Here is an 11,705-nt window from a genome sequence, read left to right as displayed (position 1 = left end):
TTAATGTGTTTTGATTGGTAGGTTTTTGCATCGTTATTTACTCAATATGCAAGCGTACTGATAATAAAAGGTTGAGATTGATGTCAATAGCCCCAAAAGAGAACTTCTATATTGACCTTCATTAATTGAAAAATAAATTATAAATTTAGCTCATATAATTTTTTGTAAAATAATTTAGAATTTAGTTATTCATACCTTCTTCAAAAGTTGAGTTAAATTCGTTTTTATAGATTTAATAAAAACGTGGCATAAATGGTCTCAATTTAAGAAAACTGAAATTAAAAGCCATCTGACATAGTGAACTTCTACTTTAAGACTAGGTGGATACTACTCTGTGTCTGTTAAACACAAATTAGATCTTATTCAAACTAATGTTCAATAAATAACATAATTAAGGGATTAACTATTTAATTGTAATTTAAAACTTTGATTTTTTAAAAAAATTATATTTATAGGTTATTCTCCGCTACTTTGGGTTTCAAATTCAGTTTTTTATTTTTCGAATGAAATTATTTTCCGAAGATTAAAAGTTCGTAGGTAAGGATATATGTAGCCTTTCATTTGGTTCAATTTTAATATATTTTGTCAATGAAAACTAAAGGAACATGACACTTTTTGTGTTATCTAACTACAAACCATGAAAAGATGTCTATTTTTCTATTAAAAGAACTAAAAGAACTAAAAACCTAAACAAACTAAGATGTTCATTTTTATGAACATCTAGACTGTTTCGATTAAGTTTGATTTTTGATTGGACTCCTACATCACACACAGAAACAAACAAAAACAGAACAATTTTTTCCAAAAAAAAATAAACAAATAGAGAGAGAGGGAAACCCCAATCGGTTATGCTCAAGGAAGAACAAAAAAACAAGAAAATAATTAATCAATGAGGGGGAACAAAGCATAAAGGTCAGAGCTACTGGAAACAAAGAGATTGAAATGAGGTAGAAAATTTATCCCTTTTTTTTTCCTTTTTCATTTCTTTTTATCTAACTGAATTGTTAAAAATAAAGATATTTTTGACTAAAAAAGTTACTAAAAATAAAATAAATACATCCAGGTTGACCTGATTGTTTTGATTTATCCCTTCAATGTTCTAAAATCCATATCCGCTATTGACAAAATCCTCGTCGTCCTCACTACTAAAAGACTCCAGCAATTGACTATCATCATCTTCATCATCCTCTTCCGGCATTATGTCCAAAATTCCAGGCCCCCCCTCGAAATCAACATCGTCAATCACAAAATCAACGTCGTCGTCGTCAAGATCGCTCACGCTATCATCATCGTCGTCATTACTCATATCATCCGAATCACTCTCACCATCCCCATCGATATCAGGCCCCAAAATTGGATCTAAACTGTCGTCGTCGTCGTCTTCGTCTTCGTCTTCCTCACTCTCAGCATCGTCAGGATCAGAGTCATCGTCGGTCGGCCTTCTTCGACCAATTTCATAGACCCTTGCTGAAGAAAACATTTCATCTTGATCATCCATTGTGATCAAACCAACGAAGGAATCGGTTTTCTCTGTTGTGAAGTCTAGAACACAACGATCTAGAGGGATAGTAGCAATGTCTGAATAGTTCACTGCATCGATGGTCCGAAATGCAGCGAAGAGCGGATGTTTGACACGACGGGTATGAACAGCTGACATTACATCCTCGAGATTTCTCCTCAAGATTGCATAGATTACATCACCACTCGCGTTGAATGTTATTGCGGTTTGGTCGAGCGAAGGTACGCTGCGGAGAAGCCTAAACTTCCGAAGATCCCAAACCTCGGAATTAATAATAACCTACAACATAGCCAAAGATATCAAGAAGAAGAAAAGGAAAACTTGCATTTATACATGAAAGAGTTATATTAGAATCATGAAAGTAATGGATATCATACAGAGTGCAAAAATAACGCAGCTCAAGCAATTGAGATCTAAATTTTTTATATTTAATTTCTTATCAAAATTGTTTGAACAATAATTATACATTTCGAGTAAGAAAAGAGACTAGGCCAAGATATTTTCATAATTTATAAAAGATATGTTAAGAGAATAATTTTTTTAAAAATAAAATCAGCAAGGAGTAATTTTAAGATTTACTGAAGCGTTGAAACTAAAATCCGACATTTAGAAGTCTAAGGACCAAAAAGGTAGTTGTCAAGTCTTACACAAACATTTGAAAATGAGCGAAGATTCATAGAACACTAGAAACTACTACAAACGCCTTTTGAATCAACAAAAACTCAATTTGAATAATAAGAATATTCACTTTAAAATCAACTTTTTTTTATATAAAATATTAATGATGAATAATTTTTAAAAATCCCAAAATGCGCTCATAAATTGCTAGTTCATTTAAAATGAAAACTGAAGACAACGATTAGGCATAGCTATTCCAATGTTAATGTAAACTAGAGGTAGTCCAGGAAAAAATTAATAGCAAAACCAAAGAAGTGGGAAAGGGTTCAACTTACCTCATTGCCAGCTGGATGAAAACCGCCACCACCATAATCAGTAAACTGATCGAAACGATGAACAGGTCCCGGTCCCCGTCGATCCCATAAAACTCCATTCCAGAGCAACATTGTATCCGAAGGGCTAAAGTGTACATGAGAATAAGCATGCCCTCGACCAGCAGAGCTGACATTGGTGTCCGATAGTTTCAATTCCAGTTGGCAGGTTTGAATATCGTACAAGAGTATTTCTCTTCGAGCAGGCTCGGATGCCATTGCAGCAAAAATGTTCCCAGCATTGCTAAACCTTGCAGCCTTGCATCCTTCGAATGAATGCATGGGTCCACCAGAAATGGATGAAGCATCCCATAACCTTACGTCCAAGGAGCTAGATGAAAGCACAAGCTGAGTGTCGTCGGAAGTAAACGATTCCATTATGGTTAAAGGAGACTGATGGCTGGTGCAACTCTCTAATATGCTGCTGCTATTGGAATCGAAGATCTTGACCTCCCCTGAGTGGCTGCCCACAGCAATTCTCGAGTCCCCGAGGAAAGTAAGACAGGTCAAAAGAGCACTAGCATCATCCCGACAAGTACGCCAGGGCCTAAACCTGCTGTATACAAACTGGCGGTCCCTACGATTTCCATGAACACCACCATATATACTTCTAAATTCACGTGAGCCAAGGCGAGATGTTACATTCCATGGTGCATCAAGGCTTCGTTTTGGTTCAGGACAAACGTGAGGCTGCAAAAGAGACAATGGTGGAAGAGTAGTTATCGGTGTTGGACATTGGCGATGCTGGTGTTTTAGATACTGAACAACAAGAGAGTCCAGAGTTATCCTCTCACTATTGCTGGGTTGTGGGTCATTAAGATTCCCAGGATGCGATGGTGTAACCAAACCAATTTGGGTACTACCTTGGTTGTCATCCAAACAATCCGTCCAGAAACCCCCAGGTGCTGGTCGTCCAAGCTGATCTCTCATGTTAGTGGTGCTTGGGGTAGAAAACCCAACATCTGTAATTAGACTACTCTTGCGAGAGGAAATAGGAGTAGGACAAATAGGAGAACGGAGTCCAGACTCATTAGTGTGAAGTCGTTTCGAGGACAGTATAGTGCCAGTATCCTTCAACTCAGACAACTTCCGCTTCATTGGCAATATAATAGGTGTCTTACATTGAGACTCTGTATCAATGATTGGGGTTGTTTCGTTTGAGGATAAAAGTGCAGCAGATTGTTTCGAAGTACTAGAAACTTTTCTAACTGCCGAGGAAGAAGATTCCTGGGATTTAGGTAGAGACTTTGAATGCGTAAAAGGAGTGAAAACCAAGGGCTTTTTCCTGGGACAAGACATATTAAAATCGCATTTCATACTTGCATCTTCTTCTCGTGAAGACAGCTTAGGTTTATCAGTCAGAAATCCACATGGGGATCGACCACACGGCCACTGCAGTTGGGTTGACGGTGTCTCTAGCTTGGAGACTTGGTATGCAAGAGATGATGGAGCTGCTAAATGAGGCAAAGGTGTCAACTCAGCCTCTTTCAGCAGTGCATAGGCAGCTTTGCTTAATCCAGATGCCAGAAGATGCTCGTGAATTAAGAGAAGAAGTTCCCTAAAGCACGTGAGAAAGCCAAATTAATGAAATGCCAACACAATCACAGTTTTTTTATAACCCACAGCACAAAATCCACATTCCAAGTAAATCAGCAACTACCTGGAATGGTAAGTGATAGGAGTTGCAGCAGCTATGGCAGCTCTTTCTATCCGTCTCAAAGTTGGGGTAGCAGCATCACTAGCTGCCAGAGCACTGGCCCGCCCAGAATTTGTCACAATCTGTCCATTATAGAATGATATAATCAGTTCCTCACTTGGACACAATAAGAAAAACAACTTTTTAAACAAATAAAGAAACAATGATTATTAATTTGGTATGAAACATTCAGCGTATGAAGTTAAGTTGTATGCAAGCCCGATCTCTATTCAAAAGCTATGTTCATTAATATTTAGTCCTATAAATCAAACGCAAACAGAATGCATATAATGCACAACCTCAGTTTTACCTCATCACACAATACACCATAGAATTCAGTATGGAGAAATCCCTCTCAATGAAATGAAAAGTGAAATGAAAATAGAAGTCCAAATACTGGCATAGTGTGAAGATAAAGGTACTTACAGAAATCAGTTCAATTGCAACCTGGGAAAGCTCAGCTTGCCATCTACCTTGCTCATTTCCTGAAATCTGGCTCCCTGAATCTCGAATTAGTTCAGATAATTTTTTCCCCACCTGTAAACCATTGTGATACATCAAAGTTCAAAAAAGTAATACGAGACTTCAAAATATAGAATTGTAGAATTAGTTAAACTATGCACTTGCATAACAAGAAAAGTGAGGCCCAGTATTAACATTATGTATTTATTGAGGTGACAGAAAATGGGAGAATCATTTATTCATAAAACTATCCATATCAGAAAAGAAACTGGATCTAGCAGTCATTATTAAGAGTAAAAATATGTATAAACGAGACTAATAAAATGAAAAGACAATTTGGCAGATAATCTTTGTTGGTAGGCACAAAAATCCATCGATCTAATTTCTTCTTTCCTGCCTTAGCAAAGCCTTGATCTTCTTAACTCCACGGATTTTCTTTGCCCTGTTCTTCCTCCCTATATCTGTTATCTCAAATTTTCTACCTTATTGTTGAGTAAAGTCCCCATTAGCCTGTAGTTTTGGCTCATACTTCTTTGCATTGACAATAGAATCACAACCAAAACTCAAACAAAACCCAGTAAAATTCCCACCACCAAAGTGAAAAAAGAAAAACAATGGCATGTGATCCTTGCATATCATAGATTCTGGCCAACTCTTTGAAATGTTTCAGGGAATATTTTCCTTCGAAATCGAGATGTCAATTCTAATTGAAGTAATTTTTTCGTTGTTCTATCAGATGGGGTCAACTTTTGACTTGGATACTACCATGCAAAGGAAACACAAATATTACTAATAAATGGCTATAAGATGAACAAATTGTACCTGAAGTTTTGTCAATATGTGTGCTATTGTATCGTCTCTAGCTAAGCCAAGCAGGACCCGACATGCAAGAGCTCGGAGACAATCAAGAGCTGCAGGAGGCAGATAGATCCTTGGTTGGAGAAGATGCAAAAGAACCTTTATACCATTGTTAGCACGGACCGACTCCCTGGCTTGACGATAGCCTTGCTCCAATTGTGCAGCAAGACCAGCACAGCCAGCTCCTGCACCCAAAGATATTCGACGATCCCCAACCAATCCTGACGTCGTTGCAACAGGGTTCTGAGAATTATTGCTAGTAGCCTGACCAGTTACTGAAGTATTGCCTCGATCTACAATGCTAGATTCTCCATTGCGTTCTCTCTGATCTCCCTGACCAGTCGAGTAAGCAGCTCGATCTGAGACAATGCGTTCTGCATTTCTATCTCTACTCTCGACAACAGGAGTACTAGAGGTCTGGGAAGATGTAGCTTGCGATCCTTGCATGACCACAGGTGGTTTATTGCTGATTGATGGTGGAGGGCAAACAAGATTGATCAACACATTCAAAGCTGGCTGGATGATCTGCAAAGATTTTTAGGAAGCAATCTAAAACCATTAGATGACCAAGAAATAACCAAACCCCTATCTCAATTAAAGTTCGGTTTCCAGCCTTTGCAATGTAATCTTTTTAAAAGAAAGAAAGAAAAAGAAAAGGAGGAAACAGAAATGAGAGAGAGAGAGAGAGAGACTGGCCATCACCTCTGGGACAACAAAATTACTAGCAATACTTGCTGCATCCAAAATGACAGCTACACCGACACGATTGTTGCTCAATGTGGCATTCACAATCATTTTTCGGCTGTTAGGCACTAACGTTACAATATGAAGAACCCCCAACGCATATTGAAGTAAATCATGCAAGTAACGATCGACAGGAGGGGCCTACAAAGCCAAGACCAAAAAGTTAGGAAAAGTATGGAGAAAGATAAATACGTAAGAAAGGAGAATTTTTTTTAATTTTTTTTAGATAAGAAAGGAAAAATTTAGATGGCAGTACCTGACACAACTCCAACATGGTTATATGCCCATTACAGTTTAAGAACTTCTCAGCAGCAGGCCAACGGGTTCTTACAAATGCAGCACCAAGCTTCCGATCCTTCTGTAAAAGGAGAAGAACAGTATCCATAGCCTCATTGCTAATATCAAGTGGTTTGTATGCTGCCCTTGCACTGGAAGCATTTCGAGCCGCACTTCGACTACTTTTATTAGGACGAATAGATTCCACGAGCAAAAGGAGATGTGCTCTGAAATATTGACGTAAAGCCACACAGGTGTGGTAAGCTATTTGCTTTCTAGAAGATGTAAGTGCTTCAGTAGGTGACCGATCATTCCGCAACGATCCTGAATTAGATAGGCCTAGAGCCCCACCAGAATTCACTCCAGACCTCACAGATGCAGCATCATTCAAAAGCCCAAGTAATTTCTGCAGGCTATCTTGAGCGTCAAATGCATCAAGAACAGCTCTGAACACAAAAGCAGCAGCGAAGAATAAGGCTGCATTCTTAATTGCCTGATCTTGTTGGCACTCAAGAAGCTGGATAGCTAACTCAACCACCTGATAAACAACTTCTGGAGGAAGGGCACAGACCCGTTCCATTATTCCCTGCACAAAGGCAAGTCTTGCAAGTGAGATGAAATAATGGGCACAACATGAAAATTTAATACAGAAACGGATGCAAAAGAGAATGTTTAGCCTCAATACTACCTGCAGGGAACCAATTGTGAATAAACAGGAAGAAAGCCCAAAAAATGTATGAGTAACTCTGGGAACTGCTAGGAGTTTCTGCATGCCACCCCGATCAACAAAAAGTGCTGCAAACTTACGATGAGCAGCCAAAGCACATATTAATTTCATCACATCTGGCAATAGCATTTCAGTATTTGATGACTCGCTTTGCTTGGAACTCCTCTGAAGTAGTGTAAGACATACATCTACACCCTTTTCACGCAATACAGGCCCAAGAACCTCAACATATTCCCCAAGAATCTCAAGACATTGAATACAATATTTTTCTCTCAGTTGCGTGAGGGAGTCAAAACTAGGGATGAAAAAGTCTTCAGTTTGCTCATTCATTTCTTTTCCTGTGGTACCAGGATCGTCTGAACTAACATTTGCATCATTCTGGCTCCTGTACCAATTCATCCGCACAATTTTAGGCCACATAGTGTGAGACATTATAAAAGCGTGGGAAGCAAGAAAGTGCAATGTGTTCCTTTCCATATATCATGTGTAACAAAGAATCACAAACCTGGAAACCTCCACAGCATTGGCAGCATCAATCACAGTAGTCACAGCTTTAGAAGCAGCCAAAAATGCAGCCTCTTCATCATTTGAATTTTTAAATTCCTACATAATAAAGAAGCATATATGTTAGAAGTGAAAGGCAGGAGATTTTAAATTTTCCTGCATTGGCGTGAATAATGGAACTGGAGAGAGAAAGAGATAGATAAATAGAGTATATACCTCAAAAGCAGCACTCTTAACAACCTCAGCTGCAGAATCACCAGCTGCTTTTATGGCTTCTAAAGGCGCACCAACTGCTCTTGCTTCAGCTTCCGCGGCACAAACAGCTTTCTTTACTAGCTCAGAAATATCTTTTGATCCAACTCTGCAATCTTGGAAGCAATCATCAGTAACATCGCGTTCCACAGAAGAAATATCACAATTTGTCCTGCCAGATGTCCTACTAGCATCAGATACTTTTTTAACATCCAGATTTCTAAATGAACTCCTTTCTCTACCACTCCGCCCTCTATTACCAGAAATTGGTGAAGTGAGGGCATGATCAATCTCAAGAGCACCTTCATGTACTCTTCCTTTCCCTCTGGATCTGCTACGGCTCATTTTGCGTCTTGTAGAGTCATCTCTAGCATTGTCATCAATATCACCATGTTTAGTCCTCCCATCTCGATAATCTAAACCATGCCATCTTTCTTCACCTTCTACATCCACCTCATATCCATCAGCCCTAGGTGCCAATCCATCAGGTCCTTCTTCACCAACCCAACATTCTTCTGGTGCAGCCAGCCTACTTAGGCCTCTCTCATTATCCCTATCAAAAACTTGATCATCGTGTGATCTTTCATCTATCGTTCTTGAATCATCTAAATGAGATGTTTCCAAAACTTGTCGTACCCGCACTCGGCTTTCATCTCTAACTTTGACGCCACTAGCACTAGAAGCATTTTTCGCATCTAGTAAATGATTACCATCTTTTTGACTCACATCTCCAAGAACACGAATGCGAAGAAAACGCATAAGTTTTGCAGATAATCTAGCAGTGAAAACATCTTCCACCAATTGACTTCCACTGAGAAAATTAGAAAACAAACACTGACATATTATATCTTGCAAAATGAACGAGTGTATTAACGAGAATAGTGAACAGAGTTGCAGATACGCCATACCCAGCCAAGCATACAGCAAGGAGTCCGGTGGAATATGTCTTTAACATTTCAGAATCTGAAACATCCTTCCCTCCTACTTCAGGTTTCCAGTTGCGATCCTCAGCAGAAGATTTCCCGGCTTCCTCCATCACCCATTTTTTAATGTTTTCCAAAACATCATCCTCAAAAACATGAGGATACTGCAAACATGTAGAGGTATAATCACATTGAGTAAATTCAACAAACGACTAAAAGATAAGATTTTGTGCGTGTGCACATGCAAGTGTATGTCAGTGTGTGTTGTGAGAGAGAGTTTACCGTCCAAGTCAATGAACAACTTAAAAGAAGCCTTGCAGCAGCAGCCTGTATAGAGGATGAGTATCTAGCGTCCGAAAGAAACTTCGAGGAAATCAATTCAAAAAACTCATCGTTCTCCTACAGAGTGGCAGGAAAAGGTCAGAATAAGTAAAGTCAATGAACTAGGAATAACAACATAAACCTATCTTTTATACTCCCCACCAATCAACAAGAAAACCTCAAATATGGATAGAATTGAATGATTGCTCCCAAATCACCTAACAACATAAATAGATAAAAATGAAAAGTTGGATAACTTCAAATTTTTTGTTACCCGGAGCACATTTCCTAGCCTTCCAATACTATGAGATCCACGACCATTACTAGAAGAATGACCATTCTCTGCCATGTATCTGCATTATTGTGTGTGTAATAAAATTCATTTAGAACAGACGATATCATGCAACAGTCATAACATCTGTCGAAAGGATTAAACGATACATACAATCTAATGAGGTATTGCCAGCGATGAAGCCAACTAATGACTAATGAGAACTTAGAACAAAACAATTGCACCCAAAGACTCATCAAAGCGAACAATGGCTTTATACAAGGCCTCCCCATATTAAGTTTAGATTAAATTGATAAGAATGAGAAGAACTACAAACCATACACCATCGATAACACCCTGTCATTATCATCAACTTCTTCAAATTCTGAATTTCAAAATTCCTCCGACTTGTTGAATTAGAAACCAGGAACACTAGCAAACACTGGACTCCACCATTTGAAAATTTTTCCCAGTGATGTGGACCACTCTATTATGTCTTGATCTCCTCAATGCTTCGTTGATCCTTAACTCTCTCTTTCTACTCTAGTGATTAACTCTGGACTCCAGTAGAGAGAGATGGGGGAGAGAAAATCTACCCATGTAGGAGACCGAAGTTCGTCAATATCAACGTAGTAGTATCTATTAAGGCTTAGGGTAGCATAAGTTATGTAGTTATTACGCTACATAGGAACCTTGAGTTTTATATGATAGAAACAGCACTGCCTCATGGCGCGAAACTCCTCTCCCACCCCAAAAATCAACAACACATACACAAACTAAAAGGAAAAACAAACAAACAACCATAACACAACGAAGAAAACATCAAACGTTTCTCTTCCAAAGACCATTCCAATTCAAACTCCACACCATAAAGCGTTAAAACACCATATTCGAACTACCATAACGTTACAAATTCAAAACATATCAAAACAACAATAAACACAAACCTGGATTCTAGAGTCTCAAGAAGTGTCGCAAGGGCATGAAGAAAGGTAGGGTTAGGGTTATCAGACGAAGCAGTAATCCTTTCCATCAACTTATGAGCCCTGGCAATCAACTCATCGTCTTCATTCTTAACCTCCTCTTCATCCTCCTCCCCTCTTCCTTCTTGCGATTGAGTTTCCGCCGTTGCCGGCGGAGCCGGAGAAGGAGATGGAACCATAGGCTCGTCACCCGGACCTTCCGCGTCGTTCGATTGCTCGTCCATTGCCGGTGGTTCCATATTTGAAGATTAGGATCCGTGAACAGAATAAAAAACCCAGAGAAAATCAATCAATCAATCGATGTAGGGTTTATTGTTCATAGAATTGAATTCAGTTCATGTATGAATGTTGTTTGTTTCACATTTGAGTGAGCGAATGGTTTGTTTTTTCCTTTTGAAAGATACGTACAGTGGCTGCGTTTGTTTTGAGCCGCAGTGGGAAAGAAAATGGGAATTGCAAAAATTGCAAAAACAGAACCAAAAGGAAAAGAAGAAAGAAAGGAATTAGCTGTGGCTTTTTTGGTGTATTGTGATGGCGACAAAAAAAAAACTAAAAATGGATTTCGAATGTTCCGGAAAATGATTACCAAAACCCTCGGCCCGTTTTTAAAAGCCCGTTTTTACATTTGGGCCTACAAGTTTAGGCCCAGTAATGTTGTCTTCAGGCCCATTCGTACATCTACGAGAGGGAATTAAATGGAGAAGTTGGGTTTAGTAAAAAAAAAAAAATTGAAGAAAGATATATTTTCCCCCTAATTTTTGGGTTTATTTTCTATCATACATCGTAAAAAAAAAGAGGGATTGCATATGAAAAATGATTGGAAATGATAAAATTGCTGAAAATATTTATAAAATATAGCAAAATTTCAAATTCTATCAATGATATTTATTGGTATCTGTTAATGCATTAGTAGATGCTCGTAGAAATTTATCTATGTATATCTTTGATAAAATTTTGAAGTTTTAATATGTTCTATAAATATGTTAGTTCATTTTTTTTATATTTAAAATTTCTTATATATATATATAACCAATGAATTATTTATCGTTAAGGATATATATTTTTTAGTGAATTGCATTTTCAGTATATGAAGTATTAATTTATTCGATCATAAATCATCACTCGATTAAGATTGTATATGTTTTTTGAATGGAGTCGAGCTATTTATTTAGGTTTGATG

At 38.2% G+C, this 11,705-nt stretch overlaps 1 protein-coding gene across 2 annotated transcripts; it reads right to left on the bottom strand.

The window, feature by feature from the left end:
- Positions 1–1,019: 1,019 nt before the first annotated feature.
- LOC103503779 (DDB1- and CUL4-associated factor homolog 1) lies at positions 1,020–10,933 on the bottom strand. 2 transcript variants are annotated; one of them, XM_008468120.3, is made up of 14 exons: positions 10,490–10,933; positions 9,546–9,624; positions 9,233–9,349; positions 8,936–9,114; positions 7,992–8,838; positions 7,777–7,874; positions 7,233–7,656; positions 6,525–7,130; positions 6,227–6,409; positions 5,489–6,049; positions 4,631–4,741; positions 4,169–4,287; positions 2,473–4,066; positions 1,020–1,798 (listed from the first exon to the last, which is right to left on the bottom strand). In XM_008468120.3, the coding sequence occupies exons 1-14, from the start codon at positions 10,762–10,764 to the stop codon at positions 1,100–1,102; spliced, it is 5,892 nt and encodes a 1,963-aa protein (XP_008466342.2). In that variant the 5' UTR covers positions 10,765–10,933; the 3' UTR covers positions 1,020–1,099. The 2 variants fall into 2 exon arrangements, with proteins under 2 accessions (XP_008466342.2, XP_008466344.2); XM_008468122.2 differs by lacking the exon at positions 9,546–9,624 and having other exon boundaries at positions 10,490–10,931.
- Positions 10,934–11,705: the final 772 nt, after the last annotated feature.

This window comes from Cucumis melo, chromosome 4, assembly GCF_025177605.1.
Source record: "Cucumis melo cultivar AY chromosome 4, USDA_Cmelo_AY_1.0, whole genome shotgun sequence".
Lineage (NCBI taxonomy): Eukaryota > Viridiplantae > Streptophyta > Magnoliopsida > Cucurbitales > Cucurbitaceae > Cucumis > Cucumis melo.
Note: the sequence above shows the minus strand (reverse complement) of the source record. Positions and strands in the feature narration are given on the sequence as shown.